The 26432-nt window shown below is 44.6% G+C and overlaps 1 protein-coding gene across 2 annotated transcripts in view; it reads right to left on the reverse strand.

Annotated features, from left to right (window-relative positions):
- Nucleotides 1-26432, reverse strand: part of LOC145335908 (copine-9-like) — a 374645-nt gene that overhangs the window by 300905 nt on the left and 47308 nt on the right. For both annotated transcript variants that reach the window (XM_080181645.1, XM_080181652.1), the window contains exons 2-3: nucleotides 24433-24473; nucleotides 15858-15904 (exon numbers count right to left, since the gene is read on the reverse strand). In XM_080181645.1, the coding sequence (XP_080037771.1) occupies nucleotides 15858-15904; nucleotides 24433-24473 (88 nt within the window). The remainder of the gene's footprint in view (nucleotides 1-15857; nucleotides 15905-24432; nucleotides 24474-26432) is intronic.

Here is a 26432-nt window from a genome sequence, read left to right on the forward strand (position 1 = left end):
TTAGCTATGCTTGTCTCTACACTTTTGCTTTGGTTTGAGTTGCTATTTCTCAAATTAAGACCAAGACAAACCTGTCTGTAAGAACATAGGAATCAGGAGCAGAAGTAGGCAATTCAGCCCTTCGAGCCAGTTTCGCCATTCAATCAGATTATTACTGATCTCTCCCTGGTCTCAAATTCACTTCCCTATCTGTTCCCCATATCCCTTTAACCCATTTTAAAATCAGAAATATGTTTATTTCCTTTTTGAAACCATTTAATGATTCAGACTCCACTGCCTGTAGGACAGCAAGTTCCATAAATTCACCACCCTCTGCAAGAAGTAGTTCCTTCTCATCTCAGTTTTAAATCTACTGTCTCTCAACCTATACCTGTGACCTCATGTTCTAGAACTTATACCTGTGTCCTCTTGTTCTGGAACCCATACCTACGGCCTTGTGTTCCAGAACTTATACCTGCGTCCTCTTGTTCTAGAACCTATACCCGTGACCTTGTGTTCTAGAATTTATACCTGTGACCACTTGTTTTAGATTGCCCCGTAAGGGGAAACATTTGGTCTACCTCATCCAATGGCAGTACCAACTTTCTATTTCCAAAACAGTTCCTGATCATTTAACCAATTGCTATCTTTGGGATTTTCCTGTATGCTAAATGCTCACTGCATTCTTTCCTGTATGAGAACTTTAGGAAGTCCAGGAATGATAAAATGTTATTGAAATAGAAACAGAAATAGGGAATAGGAGCAGGAGGAGGCCATTTGGCCCTTCAAGCCTGCTCATTCATTATGATCTAACTCAATAGCCTGATCCCACCTTCTTCCCATATCCTTTGATCCCCTTTGCCCCAAGAGCAAAAATTAATTCCTTCTTAAAACATACGGACAGGGTGATTCTTCTATCCGACTGCCCTGATGTTTTAGCACAGTGGGCCAGGAGAATTGCGCAGGGTGGCGGGGGTGGTGATTTGCAGGGTTCTTGTGACCATTCGTGCCCCACTCGCATCTCCCAGTGCTGGATTTCCAGCGCAGTCTGCTTCATGTCGGAAATTGGTGGAGAGCCAGAACCAGTGTTTAAATGATATTTGAAATCTGGACACCCCCACCATTGGGAATATTCTTCCTGCATCTAGCCTGTCTAGTCATGTCAGAATTTTATAGGTTTCTATGAGATCCCTCTTCAGTTTTCTAAACTCCAGCAAATATAATCACATCCAACTCAATCTCAGTCTCACCATCCCAGGAATGAGTCTGGTAAACCTTCTTTGCACTGCCTCCATCACAATAACACCCTTCCCCGGATAAGAACACCAAAGCTGCACAGAATATTCCAGGTGTGGCATCACCAAGACACTGTATAATTGCAGCAAGATATCCCTGCTCCTGTACTCAATTCCTCTCGTTATGAAGATTAACATACTATTTGCCTTCTTGACCACCTGCTTCACCTGCAAGCTTACTTCAGCAACTAGCGCAGGACACCCTGATCTTGTTGCACACACCCCTCTCTTAATTTATAGCCATTCAGATAATAATCTGTCTTCCTGTTTTGCTACCAAAGTGGATAAGTTCATATCCATCCACAATATAGTGCATCTGCCGTGCATTTTCCCATTCAATCGGCTTGTCTAAATTACACTGAAGCATCTCTTCACAACTCAGCCTCCCATCCAGCTTTGTGTTATCTGCAAATTTGGGGATGTTACATTTAGCTCCCTGGGTCAGAATTTTGCCATCCGGCCCACCACAGAAATTGGAGCGGATGAGGGGCGGACCATGGAAAGGTCCTTTGATCTCGGATGGGATTTTATGGGTTCAGGGCCAGCTATGTTGTAAAATCCTGCCCCTTATCTAAATCATTACTACATACTGTGAATCGTTGGAAACCTAGCACTGATCCCTGTAGCACCCCACTAGTCACTGCCTGCCATTTAGAAAATGACCTGTTTGCTCCTGCTCTTTGTTTCCTGTCTGCTAACCAGTTTTCTATCCAAATCAATACACGACCTCCCAATCCCATGCGCTTTAATTTTACATGGTAATCTCTTATGTGGAACTTTGTCAAAAGCTTTCTGAAAGTCCAAATAAACCACATCCATTGGCTTCCCTCATCAAGTCTACTAGTTACATCCTCAAAGAATTCCACTAGATTTATCAAGCATGATTTCCCTTTCGTAAATCCATGCTGACTCTGTCTGATCCTGCCACTGTTTACCAAGTGTTTTGCTATAAAATATTTATAATGGACTCAAGAATTTTCCCCGCCACTGACATCAAGCACTATTTCCCCTTGCGGTTCTGAGCAGGAACTGGAGTGATGCATTTAAACGCAGATGCTGCTGTCATTGACTACTTCCAGTTGAAAACATCTCACACTCAAAAGAAGGCGAGTGACCCAAGGACAAACTGCTAAAACCTCCCTTCCACTCCCTGGACACTTCCCTGGCAGGGCTGAGTGCTCATCACTTGTCAGTCGCCACTCAGCCTGATTTGGAAGTATGTACGTTAAAGTTCCACTCGAAAGACTGGGCACACGTGACAGACTGATACATCAGTGAGGTGCTGAAGGAGCTGTGGGAGCTGTCATCCTTCAGATGAACTGTTAAACCGAGACTCTGTCTGTCCTCTCAGGTGGATGTCAACCTTCACAGAGCACCGTTCAAAGAAGAACAGGGAGTTCTCCCAAGCATCCTGGCCAATATGTATCACTCAATCACCATCACTGAAAATAGATAATCTGGGCCATATTCTCGTTGCTTGTTGTGCAGAAATTAGCCGTTACATTTCATACAAAAGTGACCATACTTTAAAAGCATTTCATCAGCTGTAAATCACCCTGGGACATCCTGGGGTCCTTACAGATGCTGCAAAAATGCAAACCTCCTTTTGTTGGAGAACTCATCAGATCTCCAACCCATTGGAGTCAAGGAAATGAAAGGGGCAGCACAGTGGCACAGTGATTAGCACTGTTGCCTGACAGCACCAGGGACCGGCGTTTAATTCCGGCCTTGGATCACTGTGTGGAGTCTGCACATTCTCCCCATGTCTGCGTGGGTTTCCTCCGGGTGCTCCATTTTCCTCCCAAAGATGTGTGGGTTACGTTGATTGGCCATGCTAAATTGTTCCTTAGTGTCGGGGGATTGGCAGGGTAAATATGTGGGGTTAAAGAGATAGGGCTTGGGTGGGATTTGCAGACTTGATGGGCCAAATTGAGAATTGGATGACTTCTAGAATGGGTGGGCAATCCACTCAACCAAATATCAGTCAGACATTGAGAGTGAAAATTCGATGTGTGGGATGGAAAATGATCTCAGCGTAGTGATGGATTAGGTCCCTTCCGACTGCCAACATCACATTGTCTATTGTAGTGACACCACTGTGATACAAGTAGAAAAACATTGCATGGAAGGTCACTATTTAAATGCAGCCTTTCCCCAGAGAAATCAAATTGAATTGTTTATTAAAGACTTAAATATTTAAAAGTGTACAATGAATTAATCAAGAAAGGGCAGCTCTGATGTGTGCTGAATATATTATTCTTTTATTGCTCTTTACTGTCACCATGCACCCACTGGATCAACAGCAATGAGACAATTACTGCATTTTGGCAAAAGCCCACATTCCACAAGATAATCCAGAACAAGATAAACTCAGTGGTGACGTTCACCACAGATGTGAGCGAATGGTGCCACATCTTACAAAAAAAGCCTATTACAATAAAACAAGGAACTAAACACTTGGGATTTTCCTGATCACTTAACCTCACCAGTTAAGTGCTGTTTAACGAGGCATGAAATTGCAGCCCAGAGTATTCCATTGTTAATTTATTTTCCAAAATGTCAAGTTAACATATCCTTTAATATGCTTTATGTAGGCAGCAAATTCTGTGACTTGTGATTCTTATAAAGCAAAACATATTCTGAATACCTTGAAAAACATAAAAGATACAAATTATTGCCAGCTATCCTACAAATAATTGACATGTATTATTTTAATAGTGATAATAATGCCTCTGTTAAACCCATGGCAAGTGGCATTTACTGTGAGTGCATTAAACATTCATACAGTAATATCACTGAGCGTGATTTTGAATCTCCAAAAACTATTTCTTTCTTGAATGCCTTACCAAAGCAAAGTATCGTAAAATTCCACATTGTAGCACATGTTATAAAGGGATACTTCTTTGTCCTAACATTTGTGCTCATTGTGACACACCTCTCATTGTTTTACCTTGAGGGGTGTGCTGTGTCTTACTGTTACAATGATGAGTGTACAGTAATCACTGTGTCACTGTGCAGGGTGTACAGCAATTGATGTGTTACCATGATGCATGCACAATAATCACTGTGTCACCATGAAGGGTTTACAGTAATCAATACGTTATCATGGTAATGGACTGATGATGGATCTGATCATTGTGTTACAATGAAGGGTGTACGATAATCAGTCACATTGAGGGTGTACAGTAATCATTTTGTTACAATGATGACTACAATAATCACTGTGTTACAGTGAAGGGTGTACAGTAACCACTGTGTTACAGTACTAGATGTAATCATTGTTACAATGAATATACAGTAGCCACTGTCACAGTGAAATGTGTACCACAATCACTGTCACAGTGATAGGTGTATTCACTGTGCTAGAGTGAAGGATGTAAGTAAACAGTGTCACAATGATAGGTGTAAAGTAATAGCTGTGTTAGAGTGAAGGGTGTACAGTAATTACTATGTTACAGCGATAGGTGTAATCAACGTTACAGTGAGTATACAGTAACCACTGTGTTACAATGATAGGTATACAATAAACACTGTAATACAATGATGGGTGCATAATAATTACTGTGTTACAATGAAGCAGGTTGCTAATCATTGTGTTGCAGAGTGCCACCTATCACTGGGGAAACTTTGACTCCCTTCAAACAGGTTGAATCAAAGGGCATGTAAAAGTGTTAAAAATTTAAATCCCAGCCCAATCCACATCCAACCTCTTCCATGTCCCGTATTAGTGGAGGTAGGATTAAGGGCAATTAACTGACCTGCTCCCAGGAAGCAGGATAATAATAATTTCAATATTATGCTGAGGCTGTGTGCCTCATATTTGAGTAATGTTTCAAATTTGCAATGTTTTCTACCGATGTCAGATGGTGGTCTGCACAGGCACACTGGGCTGCACGTGTGCAGATATCTACTGGTGTCATTCACTGTGCCCAGACAGACAGGGGCATTCTGCACATGCACAGGCCTGCATGGCATGGCGATGTCAGAAAGAGCACACATGCACAAATTGGTGACTCCTGAAGAGCGTGTTGATAGCCACATGGTATCCACAGGGAGTGTTGGGCGGTATTTACAGGGGTCCTCATTCATTCCTCCTCACCCCCATCACCTCTCTCCTCTCCTTGGTCGATCTCAGAGTTGTCCTCAAGGAATCCCCTGTCATTGGGTACTGTGATCAAGCACATGCCAGCACATGCTTGCTCCAGGTAGTTTTTACAGTGAACCCAATAATCTCATGCCATTCCATGTTCCACAGGCAACTCTGCAATTATTCCTTGTTAGAATGCACTTTTTCCAAGCTAACAAGAATGTGAATTCTGGTTAGAAGCAAGTGTGATTCATTCCAGCGTGAATGGTATCCATGATGGAGAGAGTGCTGTGTTTTGCCATAAACCTGTGTCTCTTCTTCATGTATATGATACAGTTGGTGAGTACATACTGCTTCTCTAATGTTCTTCAGGGAAGGAAATCTGCTGTCCTTACCTGGTCTGGCCAACATGTGATTCCAGAGCCACAGCAATGTGGTTGACTCTCAAATGCCCACAAAGGCAACTAGGGAAGGGCAATAAATGTTGGCCAGCCAGTGATGCCCATACTCATGAATGAATAAAAATAAATACAGTTTCACATTTCTTTCCAAGTACTCATTAAAAGGACTCCACATTAAAAGTGACAATTTCAGCAATGACATCTTTGGTCCTGGCCATTAGCTACTCAGCCACTCCAAGTAGTGTCATGGAGCAATGCATCTGAACTGTGCATGATCAGAGAATGCATAGGATTGGCAGGTAAAATAGCCTTAAATTTAACCCTAGCTGGCAGTGTTAACTGGGCCTGGGAAAATCCATGGGCTCAAGAGCGGCAAGGACAATTGGACTCATGATCTGCTGGATCAGTTTATCTGTGACATCCAACTTTCCAATCTCCCCTCCGACACTGACCCTTTCAATCTCCTTAGGATCCCAGACCCCTCCCTCCTTTCTCCCCTCTCCTTGGCTTCTAAGTCCCACCCACCTGAAAGCCACACTGGCTGGTGTGACCATAAAACATGATTCAGATCCTGCCATTCAATGCAGCAGGAGCTGAGTGAAACCTGTCCATCTAGGTATCCTGGTATCAAAACAGCTTCTCGCCCCCACCCCCGCCAAAACCCCCAGCTCTGAGTTAACATCCAGGTCATTGTTCTCAAAAGGGATGTGCCATGTTTTATGTGTTACAACAATAGGTGTTCCTTGAAACGTGGTGTTACAGTAGTTGGCATACTGCTTCTCTTGAATTGAAATATTTCTCCTTTTGACATATCTGCAGAGTATAGATCGAGGTCTGGGTCATATCATTATTTCCAGTTTGCAACAAATTTAGAAAAAAGGAGTTCTAGATGTGTTACAGGATGACTGTCACCCAGAGAGTGCTGAAAGTTTAATTTGTTAATGTCATAAGTAGGCTTACCTTAACACTGCAATTAAGTTACTGTGAAAATCCCCTAGGCATCACACACCGGCGTGTGTTCAAGTATACTGAGGGAAAATTTAGCGTGGCCAATGCACCTAACTGGCATGTCTTTTGGACTGAGGGAAGAAACCAGAGCACCCGGGAGAAACCCATGCAGACTCCTCAGAAATAGTGACCCAAGTTGGGAAAGGAACCCAGGTCCCTGGCGCTGTGAGGCAGCAGTGTTAACTATTGTGCCATCGTGACGTGAATGTGTGGAATTCACAGCCACAGAAAGTAGTTGAGGCCAAAACATTGTCTGATTTCAAGAAGAGACTCAATATAGCTCTTGGGGCTAAAGGAATCAAGGGATATGAGGGAAGGGAGGATCAGGGTATTGAATTTGATGATCTGCCTCAATCAAAGTGAATGGCGGAGCAGGTTCAAAGGGCTGAATGGCCTACTCCTGCTTTTAGTTTCTATGTTTTGATGATACGTTAGGAAAGTAACATTTAATTTTGGAAGAGATCACGCTGCAGTATTCCAGCTTCTGTTAACACTGAAAACTAAGGTTAGAAAAGGTAGTGCGGTGGCACAGTGGTTAGCACTGCTGCCCCACGACTCCAGGGACCAGGGATTATTTCGGCTTGCTTGTGTGGAGTTTGCACATCAGAAAGTGTAGGTGCTAATTGAAGGCAATGTTAAGAACAACTTGTGCTTATATGGACTCTCCTGACAAAGAGTCTATGACGCAAAACATTAACTCTGCTCCTCTCCTGATATGTACTGGCAGACCTGATCTTGTTTCCGATTCCAGCATCTACAGTGTTTTGCTTATTGTATTTGTACAACATCTGTAATGTAGGAAAAGGCATTTCATAGTCATATAATCAGCTGGGGAAAAGGGTGGAATTGGTTGCTAGGGAACAGAGTTTGAGGCAGGAACTGCCGTGAGTTTCCTCAGCGATGCTCTGTTTGAAAAAAATGTAGCTCATCCACGCCTGTAAGTCGGTCAGGCACTCTGACCATTCAGCAGCAACGGAGGTGGTTAGGAGGCGGTCATTAATTGCCCCCAAATTCACCCTCAGATGAATGTAAAAGATGGCATGATACTATTTATAAAGAACAATGGGGGAATTCTGCTCGGGTCCTCTTCAACATTTAACCCCCCCAGCTAACATCAATAAAACAGGCTCTCGGTTCATTTATTTCATTGCCGTTTGCAGGTTCCTGCTCTACACAAATTGGTTGCATCACGACACTTACAAATACTGAATTGGCCATGAGGCACTTTGACATGCCTGAGAATGTGAAAAATGCTACATTACATACATACTTCCCTTCTTCCTTACATAGAAACATAGAAAATAGCAGCAGGAGTAGGCCATTCGGCCCTTTGAGCCTGCTGTGCTATTCATTTTGATCATGATGAGAGTTCACACAATACCAGGTTATAGTCCAACAGGTTTATTTGAAACCACAAGCTTTCGGAGCGCTGTTCCTTCGTTAGGCAAAGTGACTGATTATGATTCCACCTTTCCCTCATATTCCCCTCCAGTGACGCTAAAGTAAAAGTTCATTTATTAGTCACAAGTAGGCTCATATTAACGCTGAAGTTACTGTGAAAATCCCTAGGTCGCCACACTCTGGCGCTTGTTTGGCTACACTGAGGGAGAATTTAATACGGCTATTGCACCTAACCAGCATGACTTCCGGACAGACACTCATGTGTTAATTCACACTCTAATGGGCTTTGGGTGAAGATACAAAGGGGAGTCCAGTTCTTCCCTCGCTATCTTAGAGCATGAAGGCATCAGAAGCAGTTTTACTTTTGTATGATACAATCTGGAAATGACAGGGTGATTTTCCAGCCCTGTTGTGCCCATTGCAAATTCTGCCTAATCAGGAAAATTCCATGTGAGCCCAAAAAAGGGCAAGAAGGTAACTAGCATGCATTTGAATACATTCTAATATCATTAGCGAGTTTAAAGTCAGATTTTTTTGACTTCTGGCAATTTTCCCACCCACCAGCAGGGTGTTTGCTGGGCACCAATTACTATTGGTCCTGACATGTATGACCAGAGGCAAGGGACTTTGAGAGGGAGCGAGTGGGTGACTACCTTCTCTACACTTAGCTCCAGGCCACCAAGAGGGATCCTTCAAGAGATGGGGTTATGTGGCCTTGAAGTTCTTTGATGTTTCTCCCAACACGTCGAGTTGAAAGATCTATCAGATGTAGGAGAAAGTCTTCCCTCTGATGTGGGGGAAATCTTTGAACTGCTTATATATTCATATTCAATTTTATTCTGCTTTAAATGTTCCAAAGATGTGCAGGTTAGGTGGACTGGCCATAGTAAGTGTGTGGCGTTACGGAGGTAGGGTGGAGGGGAGGGCCTGGGATGCTCTTTCAGAGAGTCAGTGCGACTCAATGGGCCGAATGGCCTCTTTCTGCACAGCAGAGGTTCAATAGCAGGAGGATCTGAGTTCAGATGTAGAGTGAACTCCAAGTGGAAAAGGGGTCAAACACAGCAGAGTCGTAGCTTTGAGCTGCAAGATTCTTTCATGTTGATTATTTACAATTATCCCATCCCAAACTATGGTGTCTACCTTCACCTGTGCCCACTCGGTGCTCCTCCAACTTCTTCATTTTCCATGGCCTAGCACTACGTCTAGGTGTCTCCCCAGGATGCATGTCGGATGTGGAGGTAGCCTGCTGCCTTCTGTGCCCTATGGCCTGTGAGGCCTTCAGTGGATGTCTTCTGGAGGGCCAGGAATTGGAGGACCCCAGCTGACTTTCAAGTGTCATTGGTGTTGCCATGCCACCCTGTTCTGCCTGCTGCACAGGAGATGTGCTGGTATCAAGAAGGAGGGATTTAGAATGGTTGGAGAATGCCAGCATCTCCTGGATGAAAGACTCCGGAATGGGCTTCAAGGCTTCCTCCTCTCTCCAGGCGCTCATGGGCCCCTGGTCTACTTCTTGACATGTTGAGATAGTTGGAGTGAACTCCAGAAGTCTCAGATTCACCCCCCACTGTCAGTCCTGGCATCCAATGTTGTCTGCACAATGGTGTCAAAACCCTCATCAACACACCTCGGCATCTGGACCAGGACCAAGCTTTGGAATCCCTCACCAATGTCCCTCTGTGTCTGGATCATACTCTCGAGGTCCTGAGACCAAGCATTGTCTTGGACTACTCTCTTCCTGGCCTGGATGTTCTGCTCCAGATTTCCCACTGCAAGCATCAGCCTTGCAGTTTTAGCCTGGGTGCCACACAATAGCAGCAACATTTCCTGCACCTGATAGCCTTGGGACTCCTCCAATGGCCTTGCAGTTGCTGGAATGTCACTAACAGCCCCTGCTGGATTTTCTGGCTCTGTCTTTGCATCTCCAGCAGCTCTGGAAGAAACCTTTCCGGAGGGTCGGCATCTCGTTGGGGGCCAGCTGTTTCCTAAGATCCTGCAGACCTTTGACTACCACTCCCATGGAAGTTTCTGCCTCCACATGATGTGCATCAGTAGCTGTGAGGTGGTGCACCAGTGACTCTGAAGCCTGCCCACTAATATGTCCCACCAAGGTGCATGACTCTGGGCTGGTGGATAGTGTAAGTGATAGCTGTGACGACTAATTGGTGTTCTCCTCTGAGGTCTCCTCCAAGGTGTTCTCCAGGTTGCAGGAGGAACAGTAACTCCAAATGGCCTGGCCTCAACTAATGGTAATCCTACAAGACAATAGCTACGGGTTCAGAATCTGGGACGGACAGGGTTTGGGAAATAGACAACTCACTTGAGACTGATCATCTAGATGAAGGTGTAGTGGATTTTCAGGTCTATGGCACAGGCCAACCTCATAGAATCATAGAATCCTTCAAAGCGGAAAGGAGGCCATTTGACCCATCGCGTCTGCACTGACCACAATCCCATACAGTCCCTATTCCCATAACCCCATGCATTTACCCTAGCTAGTCCCCCTGACACTAAGGGACAATTTAGCATGGCCAATCCACCTAACCCGCACATCTCTGGACTATGCGAGGAAACCAGAGCACCCAGAGCTAACCCATGCAGACAAGGGGAGAATGTGCAAACTTGCTATCAGTCACAGCTTACTCCTGACCCTGCCCACAACCTGCAGCATTTTTTTCTCTTGTGGGGAGGGTGAAGACTCACAACTCAAGCATTTCCCCGCCCTTCTTCTCTCTCTCCCTTTTGTTGTAAGCTATCTTCTCCAACGGGGACACAAAGATGGCATTGTGAGCCGAGCGGTTCGTGTATCTGGGGGTCTACAGAAATTGAGATATATAGGCACTGTGCCTGGACAGGAAGGGGTTGTGAACAGAAGTGCTGAGGAGGATGCAAGGGGGGGGAGTGGGGTCAGGTGTTGGGAGGCTAAGAGGTGGCAGGGAGTGGATTAATGGTGACATTATAGGGGTGATAGACGGAACTGATGCAAGAAGGACACATGTGGTCACTCACCCTTGTTGCTGATATGAGGTCATTCTTTTTTTCCAACACTGAATGCCAGTCCTCCTTGTCAGACTGCTGGCACTCACTGCAGCTCCCAGGTAAGATTCATCTGGCTACCTTTGGTCTTCCACCCACTCGGAGGCAAAGGGTTGCCCACCTTTCCTCCACTGCTTCCTGTTGAGATCTGCCCCCAGGAAACATGGAGCTAGTCTTTCTGCAGTCATCCTTCTGGCTTGACTGAGAGTGAGTGCAGAGGGACTGTTTAAATGCAGCTCCCCCTTGGTAACACTGCACAACTGAGCTTCAGTTTGGGCAAATCAGATGCCTGGGGACCCAAACTCAACATGATTCACGCGGGGATTCATTTATTGCACTCAGTGCGGGAAGCTCACAATCTGATTCATGCCAGGCAGGTCGGTACAATCCGCACTGGCTTTTGGGCCCAGAATGACACTCAGGCCAGAATTCTCCAGCCATTCGCACCCTTCTGACGCTGCCAGCGAGAATGGAGAATTTGGTGTTCAGCGAAATCTCCATTCACTGCAGAGGGACTGGAAAATCCCAGCTGCAGGCGATGTTGGAGAATTCCACCCTTAAGTCATTTTTGTAGGAAAATTCCGGCTCTATAAAACACGACCAGCAAATTCTGCACAGAGCTGTTATCAAACATTTCTTACTGGGATGTTCTCTTGATGGTTCCTAAACTCTTAATTGGATTTCTGATAATCAGGCGCAAACAGGGAACCCACAGGCAGCTCAGCTAATTAGCTACCGACAATAAATTAGTCTTAATTTTCAGTGCCTTCTTCAATCATCACAAGTACCTTCCCACACCTACAAACGGGAATGAATCACAATCCACAGCAGCAATCATCTTTCATACAAAACTTTTTCTTTCCATAACAGTACGTCCTTTTTGCACAATAGCTTCTTTGGTGCCTCGTTTTCCCAGTTTAAAGTTTAATTATTAGTGTCACAGGTTGGCGTACATTAACTCTGCAATGAAGTTACTGTGAAAATTCCACACTCCGGCACCTGTATGAGTACAATGAAGGAGAATTTAGCACCTAACCAGCGAGTCTTTCGGACTGTGGAGGAACCCCACACTGACCCGGAGAGAATATGCAGACTCCACACCGACAGTGACCCAAGCTGGGAATCGAACCTGAGTCCTGGTACTGTTAGGCAGCAGTGCTAACCACTGTGCCATCCCAGGGGCTTGCTGTACTGACATTCTTATTTCTCTTCCCCACTCATAGCTTATTACGTTTAGAAATGAAGTCAAGGGACACTTCGAACGCAGTGTTACCGAAATATAGAATGTTTTCAGCTAAAGGATAATGAATCCCAGGATAATTAAAAATGTCAAGATTGAGGTTGATAGATTATTGTTAGACAAGGAAGCAAGAGTTATGGCACAAAGACCAGTATATGGAGTCAGAACTCAAGGTACTGGGGGTGAAAGATTAGCATGTGTACGGAATTAACTAACTACCAAGAAACAAAGAGTAAGGATGAATGGCTCATTTCAAATCCCCCATAAAATGTAACCAGTGAGGTGCACAGGGATCAGTACTGGGGCCTGGATCATTTACAATATATATTAATGTCTTGAATGAATGGGCTGACTCTCTTTGAGCCAAATTTGCTGATGATACAAAACTAGGTAGCAAAGCAAGTTGGAAGGCGTGGTGGTGTGAGATCTGCCTCCAGCATTTTATTTTCTCAGAAGTGTTGGAAGATATGGTGGGAACAGCCAGCAGTGCGACGCTGCACACTGCTTTTCTCGCCAGATCCAATACTTTGTAAAAGAAAACTAAAAATTCCACCCAAATGGTCTGCAAAGTGACACAGAGAGGCTGAGTGACTGGACAGAAAATCAACAAACTGAGTATGATATGGGAAAATGTGAAGTTCTCCACTTTGGCAAGATGAATAGAAAAGCAGAGTATTATTTAAATGGAGAGAGAGTGCAGAGTGCTGCAGTACAAGGGATCTGGGTGTCCTTGTACATGAATCACAAAAATTTAGCATGCAGCAAGTAATTAGACAAATGGAATGTTGGCATTTATTGCAAAGGGGATAGAATATAGAAGTGGGGAAGTCTTATTACAACTGTTCACGGCATTGTTGAGACCACATTGAGAGTACAAAGAGCACAGTGTACAGTTTACAGGGTATCCAAATAATCCCACAGTGCAGGAGACCCTTCAGCCCATTGATTCTGCATCGACCACAATCCCACCCAGGCCCCACCCCCACAAACTTACCCTAGCCTGTCCTCCCCAACACTAAGGGAGAATTTAGCATGGCCAATCCACTCACCTGCACATCTATGGACTGTGAGAGCAAACTGGAGTACCCGGAGGAAGATATGGGTAGATGTTGCAGACTTGTACAGACAGTGATCCAAGGGAATCGAACCCGGGTTCCTGGCACTGTGAGGCAGTAGTGCTAACTACTGTGCTGTCATGCCACCCCGTGTGGAAAACAGTTCAGAGAAGGTTTATTTGGGTGATCCATGGGATGAAGGGATTGCTTTATTAGAAAAGGTTGAAACTATACTCATTTGCTTTCCTAAGTACTCTTGTATCATCAGCAAATTTGGTAAAAATACACTCTGTACCTTCATAGGAGGCGACCTTATTGAAACATAGAAGATTCTAACAGGGCTTGACAGGGTAGACGTTGCAAGGATTTTCCTCTCTTGGGGGAATCTAGACCTAAGGGGGACAGTTTAAAAGTAAGAGATCCTCCATTTAAAACAGATGTGAGGAGGAATAGCTTCTCTCAGAGGGTCGTTAATCTTTGGAATCTTCATCCACAAGAACAGTGAAGGTTGGGTCATTGAATACATTCAAGACTGAGTTAGATAGATTTTTAACCTGTAAAAAAGTCAAGGGTTATGGGGACAGGCAGGAACATGGAGTTAAGGCCCCAATCAGATCAGATCAGCCATGACCTTACCATATGGCAGAGCAAGCTCAATGGGCCAAATGGTCTACTCCTGCTCCTATTTCTTATAATGTCACAATCAATTACATACAGATCAGTCAAGATCTACCTGGATGGCAGAACAGGCTTGAGGATCTTAATACTGTACGCCTATTGCTATGTATGTGGCTATTAATTCTATTAAGAGCCATTGAAATCTACCTAGACAATTGACATCTCCTTTCAAAGATATATGAAGATAGGAGAAGAAATCAGCCCCTGATCTGCCCATTTTTTCAGCAATAGATAGCTGAATGGTTGAAAATCCAGGCAGGACTTTCTACACCCAATCCTCCTTAATTGCTGTGGCAGCCAACAACTTCTAAGTGCCCAGGGCACCTGCCCATGATAAAGGCTCTCAAATATGTTGATCAAGAGCTGAAATGTCAGTTTTAAGATCACAATACCAATTTCCACATACAAAATGCATATTTCATTCCATTTCCTCAGGCCAAAACCACCTAACTAATGATGCCTAAAGAGAACATTGGAGTCCTCCAATGAACAGACAAGATTTTACTGCTTTTTAAGATTTTATTTTTTTTTTAAAATGCCATTTATGCATCACAACCCTACTCCTCCAAGAACTAAAGCAATCCTGTGGCCCACTGTCTGTTCCCCTAAATTCCAAATCCCGTTCAGTTTCCCCCATTATCTGTGGGCCAACTTAGTGCCTGAGTTGGCCACTTTTGTGAAGCTAAGTTGCAACTGGATACCCGAGTGGGATGGGCATTGGCCAGTCAATGTTATTACATAATTGTGGCACAGTGTCCAATTTCCAGTAAGCTTTGGGCCTAGACCTTTGGGGACTTGATGCACCCTTTCCATGTGACATTAGTTTCCTGGCCAAAGCTTCAAGTTATGCTGTAGAATCATTGAATCCCTCCAGTGCAGAAGGAGGCCAGCCAGCCCATCAAGTCTGCACTGACAACAATCCCACCCAAGCCCTAGCCCCATGACCCACATATAACTTCATTGCAGTGTTAATGTAAGCCTTAGTTGTGACTAATAAATAAACTTTATCTTTAACCCTGTTAATCCCCTGTCACTAAGGGGCAATTTAGCATGGCCAATCCAGCTAACATGCACATGTTTGGACTGTGGGAAGAAACTGGAGCACCAGGAGGAAACCCATGCAGACACGGGGAGAATGTGCAAACTCCACCCAGACAATCACTCGAGGCCAGAATTGAACTCAGGTCCCTGGAGCTGTGAGGTAGCATGAACTCCCTTTCATATTAACCTCTGTATATGTCCTTTTCTTCTACCATACTTGTTCACCGCATCAATGTAGCGGGTGATTGAACCGAAATGTTTGGAGCAACCTCGAATGATTCATCCGGTTGAACATGGTTAAGTGGTCACCTTCACCTATTCATCCTCCATTCCTGAGTTGCAGGAAACTGTAACGGGGTAGAAAGATTGGCTACTAACGCTGTTATTCCATTTCAATTTCTCTGGCAGCTGCAATGGATAATCACCTCCACACTGCGCTGGGGTTTCCTCTGTTCTAAGCCAGTAACTACCTCAGTTATCGTTTTTTTTTGCCTGTCATGTTCTCAGAAGTGGGATGTTCTGAGGCCCTGCAGTACCAGAAGACAGGCCAACTCTTGCCAATGGGGCTTCAGGAAGTCACTTTTATCTTTAGGTAAATGGAATCTAACACACAAAATATAAAAATACCATATTACTCACCTCCCGCCACTCTTTGCTGCCGATTCCTTGAATAAGAAGCACAACAACTGCAAAAAACAAAGAAAGAAAGAAGTTTAAGGTAATTGGAGTGAGGGTTAAAAGTCAGCAAATGATTTAAGAATTCTAGAACTTTTTAGGCAGTAGGAGGACAAAGGCACGTATTACTTATAAGGGAAGTGGCTACTCAGTATTTCGTGAACACAGCAGGACTAATTTGGTGCATCTAACAAGCTCAAACACAACATCTTCCTGGATCTAATGGTTGTGTAAATATCCAGAGACAGATATTTTCTGAGGAAGGAAGAGCTTAATGGATGTTTGAACCTACTGTTCACCAAGTTTAAATGACTGTGTCAGTTCACGACAGTTGCTGAAAGCCTGCCAACGGAAGGAGCATGGGGTTTTTCAGAGTGCTCTCAGTTGAAATGAAGTGTATAAAATCCTCAGCAGAGACGAGACATGTCGAAAGGAAGAAAATATTGCTTATCTGATGCAGTCAGGCTGCGGTGCAGCCTTCTTCCAAAACAGGATCAGTAACTGCAACCTGACAGATTAAGAAACGTCCCCTTTAAGGATTAATTTCTTGAATGCTCACAACAGACCCCCTTCTTCCAACCTTCATTAGTTTCAGTTAATCAAGCACCCCCAATAGTTTACAGCCTCTCCCACCCAAAGTCCCACATATCTATCACTGCCATACTTTCCGAATTCCACTGGTTCACCATACCCAGCACATTAACCTCAAAGCTCAAAGCTCTTGTTAATGTTTTTTACAACTCTCCAGATTCTTCCACTTTATCTGAGCGATCATCTCCAAATCCATGGTACCAGCCTGTACCCTCTGTGGCCCTGACGCCAGCTTACTGATTGTGCCTATTATCATGTATTCACGGGGCGGCATTGTGGCATGGTGGTTATCACTGCTGTCGCACAGTGCCAGGGACCCTGGTTCGATTCCCAGCCTGGGTCACTGACAGTGTGGAGTCTGTGCATTCACCCTGTGTCTGTGTGGGTTTCCTCCAGGTGGTCCAGTTTCCTCTCATAGTCTGAAAGATGTGCTGGTTAGATGCATTGGATGCCGCTAAATCCTCAGTGTACCCGAACAGGCGCTGGAATGTGGCGAGTATGGGATTTTCACAATAACTTCTTAAGTAAATGTTAAGCCCACTTGTGACACTAATAAATAAACTTCAAAACTTAAACTAACTTAAGACATAAAATATAATTATCAAAAAAAATTTTGCAATCAATTGATAATAGAGTACTGATTTAAGTGCTGTGAGAGTAAGAAGTCTCACAACACCAGGTTAAAGTGACTCACCTGATGAAGGAGCAGTGCTCCAAAAGCTCGTGATTCCAAATAAACCTGTTGGACTTTAACCTGGTGTTGTGAGACTTCTTACTGTGCCCACCCCAGCCCAACACTGGCATCTCCACATCATAAGTGTTGTTAAAGCTGAAATCACAGTCCAAAGAGGCTCACCAGGCTATTTCCTGATATGAGATGGTTGTCCTTGCAAGAGAGACTAAAGCATCTGGGTCTGCATTCCTTGGAGTTTAGAAGATTGCGGGGTGACTTTGCCAGGGTAGATGGTGAGATGTTTTCACTAGTGCGAGAGTCTTGAAGAAGGGGACATAGTTACAAGATAAAGAACTGGTCATTTAAAACTGAGGTGCCTAGAAATTTCTTCTCGCAGGGGGTGGTGAATCTCTGGATTTCTCTGCCCCAAAGGGCGGTGGAGGCGGGATCATTAGAAGTATTCAAAGTGGAGGTGGAATAGAGGGGAAATGGCACAGAAAAGGAGTTGAGTCCAGCATAGATCAGCCATGATCGTATTGAGTGCTGGGGCAGGCTTGAAGTGTTAGAATGTAACCAGTGTTGGATATAATGTGACCAATGGGAACAAGATGTAAGGGTCAGTTGACCCAGTAAAGCATGGAACCCCAATCACACAATGATGTAATAGTCAGCTGACCAACTGATTCACTATAAATAAGGAACTATGTGGAATTGTGGGAAGTTTGGAGTGGCCCAGGGAGAGGCCCCAAGTTTGGAGTAATGACGTTTCCTTATTAAACCCTTTCTTTGATTTATAAGTTGGAGTAAGTTTTGTTATTGTTTCATTTGCTGCACGTTGAAGAGGTCCTTCTGAAGAAGCATGAAGGGCCTGGTGGCCTACTCCTGCTTCTATTTCTTATGGTCTTGTGATGTAGATCTGTGTCCTCTTTCACCGTATTTGTGAATAGCAAATGCGGTGGAGTAGCTGTGGCCAAACTCAGGTGAGTTTGCTTTTCTATTGAGATTGGCGAAAGAAGATTCAGCTGGGGTAGAAGACTTATTTCAAATAGGGTTTAGCAATTGCATCAGGAAAGACAAGAGGACAGTGCCTAAAACAAGGGCTCATTTCCCAACTTCATGCTTCGGGTTGCATGTCTTGTCTATCAGGAGTGAGAAATATGATGCACACTACAAATGTTTGGAAGAAGGTGCATCTGAATTTTTCAAAGCAAGGCTAACAACCAGGCATGGAATCAAAAATGATACAGGAGGACCACAAAGTTGACTGAAGCTTCCTTCTTTAAGAAACTCTTGATGTGGGATCCACTCCGAACATTTTGGGTTTACCTTCTTGACTTGTGGAAGGGAGGAAGGACAGTGGTGCAACTCTACAAATTGGACCCTGTTTTGAAAACTTCAATCTCTTCAGAATAGATGACACTGGCAGAACATACTGTAATAAACTAGTGTGTTGAGCTCTTACAGCAATTGTGAAGCTTCAATCATTATTTTCAACTCACTGTGTTTTGGATTGCTGCCAACACCCACTGGTTTTTATTTTTGGAAGGTCAAGAGTGAAAGTGGAATGTGCCATTGTGCCAGTTTTATTTGTGCCAGTGATTCATACCTTTCATTGTTAACTTAATTGGGAAAAAAAAGCAAATCGCCCAAATTTTATTCAAAGGTAAGAAGCCTTGCATTGATATGAACAAGGTAGATTTATGAAAAGGGAATATACAAATCTGCAACATATCACCATTCAAAGCACAGCTCAGTGTTCCTGTCACTGCATGCGCCAGTGCTACGCTCCATCATCGCCACAGGTACCCTCGCTGAAAATGCCACAAACACTACATCTAACTCTCTGCTAATTCAGATTTTGTATAAATTAATCACTGGCATGTAGATGTGCTGGCACCTGCAGATGTAATTGTTCTCAAAATGGCAGGTGTGATGAATCAGGCTTAGCTTACTCTTTCTTTTTAAGTTCATTCACGGGAGATGGATATTGCATGAACCAGCATTTATCGCCCATCCCTAACTGCCCTTGAGAAAGTGATGGGTAAGACGTCTTCTTGAACCACCGTAGTCCATGTAGTGATGGTACGCACACACTGCTGTTAGGGATGGAGTTCCAGGATTATAAATCAGCAGCAATAAAGGGCTGGCAATATATTTCAAGTCAGGATGGCATGTGAATTGGAGGGGAGCTTGAAGGTGGCAGTGTTCCCATGCACCTGCTGCTCTTGTGGTAAACGTTGCGGGCTTGAAAGGTGCTGTCGAAGGAGGCTTGGCAAATTGCTGAAGTGCATGTAATAGATGTGCCCACAGTGGATGTAATTAATGTTTAAGATAGAGTGTTAATTGGTGGCTGATTTGTCCTGGATGGTGTCAAGCTTCTTAAGTGTTTTTGACAAGTGGAGAGTATTCCATCACACACTAGCATTTCATTGACCCTTCATGCAATGTCGCTGAAAACATCTCATACTGTGACTGGGACACTTCCAAGGAACCATCCAATATTACAGAGAATCAAGCATTCAGATACTTTAACACTGTGGTTAGATCCTCTGGCTCAGCTTTCCTTGAGATGAGCAGCCTCTGGGAGGACTAATTTTCTGTCCAAGTAAGATTTGTGTTTGTAGGTGGTGTGGAGAAACTCCTGGTGGATGAGTCAAGGCAACTGTTGAGCCTACTGACCTGCCTGAAAGCACTCCATAGGCCATCTCCTTCTTCCACACACCTCAGGAGGAGGATTCCAATTAGAAACCGCACTGGGATGTAAGCAATGATGTGGGGCAGGAGCAGGAGAAGGATCGAGGCAAAAGTGAAACAAAATGCAAGTAGAAAAAAACCAACAAAAACATTCAAAGTCCAACTGCAATACTGAAGTGATTTATCTGGGGTTTTGAAATCAACCACAACCACATCCTTGATAAAGGCAAAATACTGCAGATGCTGGAATATGAAACAAAGACAGAAAATTGTCGGGCCTGCTGGAAAATTTCAGCAGGCCCGACAGCATTTCTGAAGAGGGAATAGAGCCAGTGTTTCGAGCCTGGATGACCCTTCATCAGAGTTCAAAGGAAGCTCTGATGAAAGGTTATGCAGACTTGAAACATTAGCTCTGTTCTCTCTCCACAGATACTGCCATAGAATCCCTACAGTGCAGAAGGAGGCCATTTGGTCCATCGAGTCTGTACCGACCACAATCCCACCTAAGCCCTATCCCCATAACCTCATGCATTTACCCTAGCTAGTCCCTCTGACACTAAGGGACAATTTAGCATGGTCAGCCCATCTAACCTGCACGTCTTTGGACTGTGGGAGGAAACCGGCGCACCCGGAAGAAACCCACGCAGACATGGGGAGAATGTGCAAACTGCAGACAGACAGTGAAGAGAGGCTGGAATTGAACCTGGGTCCCTGGCGCTGTGAGGCAGCAGTGCTGACCACTATGCCACTGTGCTGCCCTGTCAGACCTGCTAAGATTTTCCAGCATTTTCTATTTTTGTTACGACCACATCCTTGTTGCCAGCTGTGACTCAGTCCGCGACACTCTTGCCTGAGTGTGAAAATTTTGCATTTTAAGTCCCATGTCAAAGTTTGAGCAAGGGAGAAACCTAGGCTGGCACTCCAGGGCAGTGGTGAGAGAGTGCGGCACTTGGAGATGCTGGCAGGTATATTACAACCTCGGTCAGGCGAGGCTCGTAAAATCCCACCCGGGGCCAATACAGAATTCCATTCTACGAGCCACGCTCACCCTGATTCCAGAGCAGGCATGGAGGTAAAATTCCAGCTGCTATCTTTCGGATCATTTGTGGAATCTGAGGCCTTGTCTTCCCTCTCAAGTCTAGACATTAACGATCCCATGGCACTGTTTTAAAGAAGAGTGGAGGGGTTGGTGGGGGAGGTGGGCGCTAGAGATTATCATGGTCTTACTTCAGTCTCTATTTGGTAGAGCTTGCTGTGCTTGAAGTCTGAACTTCAAAAAGCACACCTTTGCACATGTGAGTCACAGTCATGTAAGTCATCTGGAGCATCCAGTGCTGTGACCAGCACAATAGGAATGTAATTCTCTCTCTTGTTGCTCAGATCCTTCGTTCCTTATGCCTGAACATCAGGAAGTGATGTGCTGTGCTGTTCCTGTTCCAAATGTATACACTAACATTTGAATCTGTCACTTCCATGTTGCTGGTCACTGCTGTCCTTGGCCCTAGGAAACTTCAACGTTGTGCAAAATGGGTGGAATTCTAGAATGACAGAATTCTTGCAAAGTTCCACTATCAAGCACCCACTTAAAGCTAGTACCCATTTAGGTCAGAGCAGAACCACAACAAGGGCAGGGGAAAGGATATATATTGCCAGTTTACCTACTTAAGAACACCAGTCATATCATATCTGTGCAATATTCAGAATATCTGGATTGGGGGGAGGCGGGGGAGCTGTGCACATCCAAATAAGAATCCACACAAGCAAAGCTGAATAGGATCCACAGATATGACTCTTTGATCTTTAGATTCTCAAACAAAACATGAGATTAGTTCATGCTTGAATGGGAAACGCTTGCTCTCAATCATTTAGCTTGAGGATGCACTTTACTCATCAACTTTCTGTTTTAAAAGCATTAGCAAACAAACAGCTCTTCTTTCCATTCTCTTCATTCAATTCTTTTTTTAATGAGACATTAAACCCTGTTGTCTATAAGGCTTCTGGCTCCTTCAATACAAGTAACCTCTTTAATTAACAGCAGCTACGCCGCACTCTAATTCTGTATTCTACACATCAGCGAGTATTCCTCTCATTAGAACACTGGGAGGTGCATTGTTTCAAAGTGCCACATTTAGCTGTGAAGTTTTTGCTTAGTGTTGTGATAATCAAAAGAACGGCTGTTTAACGCAGCAAGTTTGTTCACAAGAAGGTGGATGAGGCTGTCCTTAGTGCCCAGTCCTTGGTGCACTAAAGTGATGGGTTTTCTCCTAAAATCATTGCTGAATTTGTGATGTGCTACCATGGTGGAGAATTCCAGGATTTTAACCCGACAGCAACACTGATACAAATCCAAGAAAGGATAATGTGCAACTGAGAGGGAAACTTGCAGGTAATGGTATTTGCATAACATTGCTACTCTTGTCCTTTCCAATTGTGGAGTCTAATTATTCCATTAACAATATGATAAGTGTTAATTGCTGCCAATTTCTAAGTGTATCTTATGCCCACATTGCTTTTTTATACTTCGGGGAATAGTAGGGGGGAAGTGGTGGAAGAACTCCTAGCTGATTATGAGATCAAGAATGCTCATTATGAATGCTCCTTCCACAGCCATCAAAATCCTGGTGGTGGACTCGAACCTGCAGCTTCATGTTCAGTGGTAGGGGTGCTGTTACTGCACCACAAGGCCTCCTATTGCAAACAATAAACTTCACTGCCAGGTGAAGTTTAACTTTTACAAGTGTGGAGCCTTATTTCCTGCAGGGTGGGGGCAGGGACCTCCAATGGAGCTGCCCGGGGCCACTCCCACCGCTGGTAAAATTGAGATGGAGGAGAGGATGCGTGGGTAGGTGATGGGCTGGCTGGCTGCTGGATGTTATATGCCAAGCTGCTTTTAAATTTGCCAGCAGGGCAGTGTAAAATCCAGTCCAATACTAATAGTTCATTCCTAGCTCAATGCTGTCTTCTTTGTTACCTTATAGAATAGACAGTGGCGCAGTGGTATTACTCCCGGACTAGTAACCCAGAGACCCAGGGTAATGCTCTGGGGAGCTGGGTTCAAATCCAACCACGGCAGCTGGTGAAATTTGAATTCAATAGGAATCTGGAATTAAGTCTAATGATGACCATGAAACCATTGTCGGATTGTCATAAAGACTCACCTGGTTCATTAATATCCCTTTAGGGAAGTAAAGCTGCCATCTTTACCAGGTCTGGCATGACCCCAGACCCACGGCAATGTGGTTGACTCTTAACTGTCCCTCTGAAACGGCCAAGCCAGAGACTCAGTTCAAGGGCAATTATTGATGGGCAACGAATGCTGGCCCAGTCAGTGGTGCCCACATCCCATGAATGAATAAAACAACCAATTTCCAATCAAACCCTCCGCCCTCCGCAAGCAAATGTAAGGATATTCATGAAGTATCATTTAGAACAATTGAAATTTGGTCCATGGAATTCGCAGCTCCAATCTCTGAAATAATGGCTCCGCTATTTACCAATGTGGGGGATTTGGAGTGAATCAATGAGGGAGTTAGGGACAGGAAACCGAAAGTACTTCACTCCGCACTTCAATTACAACTAAGTTTCAATTCACTTTCCAGTTTTCCCAACCTGATTGATAGACTGGACGTCTATTGGGCAGGAAAATCTGTGACCTTGTGAGTTCAGTGGTGGTAGAGGGCGTGGAGATACCAAGACTAGTGATTGCAGCAGCAAGTTGGTGATTGCATTATAGGGCTAGATCAATGACTGCAGAGAGCAGTCAGCAATCAGAACAAATGGGGTGGGGGGAGTGTGATTAGTGATCGTTTAAGGTAAAGTTAATTTGTTTGTCACAAGTAGGCTTACATTCACACTGCAATGAAGTTACTGTGAAAATCCCCTAGTGCCACACTCCGGTTTCTGGTCGAGGGAGAATTTAGCATCGGTAGTGTGGGGGTGTTGGTGATCATAGTGAGGCTTGTTACTGGTCACACAGGGGTCACTGGGTACAGACAGTTAGCGGTGGCTGGGCAAATCAGTGATCATGGGAAGAGTCAGCCATCGTCAAGGTGTGTGACTGAGGTTGGGTTGTTAGTGATCATGGGGGTGAGTTTGGTGATCATGAGGGAGCTAAGGGGGTGATCAATATTTAGAGATTGTGCAGGGGGTTCTTTGCAAGGTTAGATTGTTAAGCCCTGGGGGGAAACACTCCAGCTCATCCAGACCCACAAGCAGTACCACAAAGGCACTCACTTTCTGGATCAAATTCTTCTCACCCACTGTTGCCGGCTCGGAGTTTCAAGGCCAGAGCAACACAGATGACATTAGTTATAAACTGGGGACACACAACCTCCATAAAATTTTTTGATGACTGATTCACTTCCTGGGAGTGGATAGGTCAACTGCTTCCTAGTCTCACCTCTGTTAAAGCTGGAGATGGGTAGGCTCAAGGAAATTTACAAAAACTTGTACATTTTTTCTGCCCATGGAAGCCAAGCTCCTCCTGCCTCCTGTTTTGTGGGGCAAAATTACCCCAAACATGTGGGAAGCTGGTGCACATAATCTTTGGACTCTGCAACAATTTGTATTATTATATCTTACCAGGATCTGACTTTGAGAAGGTATCCACATCAAGAAGGTGCCTATCAAAATAGAAAAGAATAATTAACAAACCAATGTATTATCAGTTCCACTGTTAAACTCATGGATATCCAAATATATTCTTAAATTATTGGAACAGTGAAAGAAATAGCAAAAGAAAGCAGGGATTAAGGACAGACATTTGACTCATAGGCCAGTATTTTACAACGTCACTCGGGTGAGGCTCGTAAAATTCTACCCGAGGCCAATGGAGAATTCTATTCTGTGAGCCTCATCCTCCCTGTTTCCGGTAAAATTCTAGCCATAAAGCCCATCTGTAGAACAGACCATGCATAATCTGTTCAACTAGAGATTCTACCCAACCCATTTAATCTCCCAAATACTCCCTGAGCAAATGACCAAAAATCCTCCTGAAAATTGTTCCTTATCATATCCCCACGTGTTCCTGGTGAGGGGATCCATCTCAAATGGATCTCTTCCCATCCTTCTATCATGAGCCTTTGTATCATTGGCACCCCGCCACATTTCTCAGACACTGCAGCGGGGGATTTATAGAAAAGGAACAGTCAGCCTTCATCCAGCTCATCACTTCTCATAGGAACTTTTAAGCCTTTTTGTGAATCTAAATAACCATAGCCTGGAATCTTGTGTCCTTGTGGCGAGTAAGGACCCTGCCACCTTCTCATCTCCATTCCAATTAAATACATGGTGGGAAGGCCCTCGGATGTTCTTCCCATTCTGCCAGCAATTGGCGCCTTTATGTAGACAATGAACGGTCAGCTAAGGACCTCATCTGGCCACTGCTGGTATTAATCCAGAGGGCGGGCTCATTATGTGTGGAGCATGATGAGCAAAGCCTTGCATGTGCTCTTGTAGGCTTCCGGGGGGTGAAGCGGGGTGGGTGGGGGAGAGGGTGGTGAACCCTTGTTCATAGGCCTGAAGTGTCCACTTGAGGGGTCCAGCATCAGGAATGGGGAGGAGGTGGACAGGTGGGGAGAGGGGCACTCTGCTCCCTGCCTTTGCTGATAACTTGCTGCCTGCCAGGGGCGCTCCTCAACGCAAGGTGATCCGAGTACTGACAGCAGCCACCATCTCCCCAGTAGCTCTGTTAAATTTAGAAGAGCTGCTGACTTATAATTGGCTGGAAACTCTCAGCCGGGGTCCTTGATCCGGTTAAATGCTCGAGTGGCTCAGACACAGTGGCACTTCCCAAAAAGAGGCAACATGGGATTCTCACTGGCATTCCGACCAGTGGCCAAGACCCCCATCCACCCCCACAGGATTTTGTCATAAGCTCAGTCAAACATCTGCCACTCCATTTGCTTTACAGAAGTGCCTCCAATGGCACAAGCACCATCAGAAGTAACTGTAAAATATACAAATTGCCAGCAGTGCTGTTGCTGGCTCCTCTCACTGAATGATGTTGCGACGTTGACATTGTTGGGTCTGGTTGCAGCCGGACTGATCTTTCAGCCCAACAGTTCGGATCAGCAATCAGTATTGGTCATTTCTGAATCAACATCAGTTAACGGTAAAGACAGGCTGCTGGCCCAGAACTCTGAACCAAACAACAAGACTACAGCATAATGAAACTCCATCTCAAATATGCTTCAATCTCAAAGTGGAAATGGTGGTGGTGGTGGTGATGGGGGTTGTTACTCAATCTTTGGGTGACCTAGGCATCATGCGGAGCCCCCCATGGTGAGGTTTCTCTCCCACGCTGCACCCTGCCCATCCCAAATATACCCTAAGTTAAAACAGTCCTAAATATCTGATATATCTGAATATCAGGGCAGGCAGTGGCACAACGGACTAGCAATCCAAAGACCCAGGATATTAGCAGTCTTTTCCGCTGGTTTCTATGGCTATGACTCATCTTTCATTACCTCACCCTGCAGTATAAATATCTCCCAATTTCTGTGCCTTTTAGCTTTGACAAAGGGTCATCTGGACTCAAAACCTCAGCTGTTTTCTCGCCTTACAGAGGCTGTTAGACTTGC

Source organism: Carcharhinus amblyrhynchos, chromosome 3, assembly GCF_965287045.1.
Source record: "Carcharhinus amblyrhynchos chromosome 3, sCarAmb.v2.hapA, whole genome shotgun sequence".
In the NCBI taxonomy this organism is placed as follows: Eukaryota; Metazoa; Chordata; class Chondrichthyes; order Carcharhiniformes; family Carcharhinidae; genus Carcharhinus; species Carcharhinus amblyrhynchos.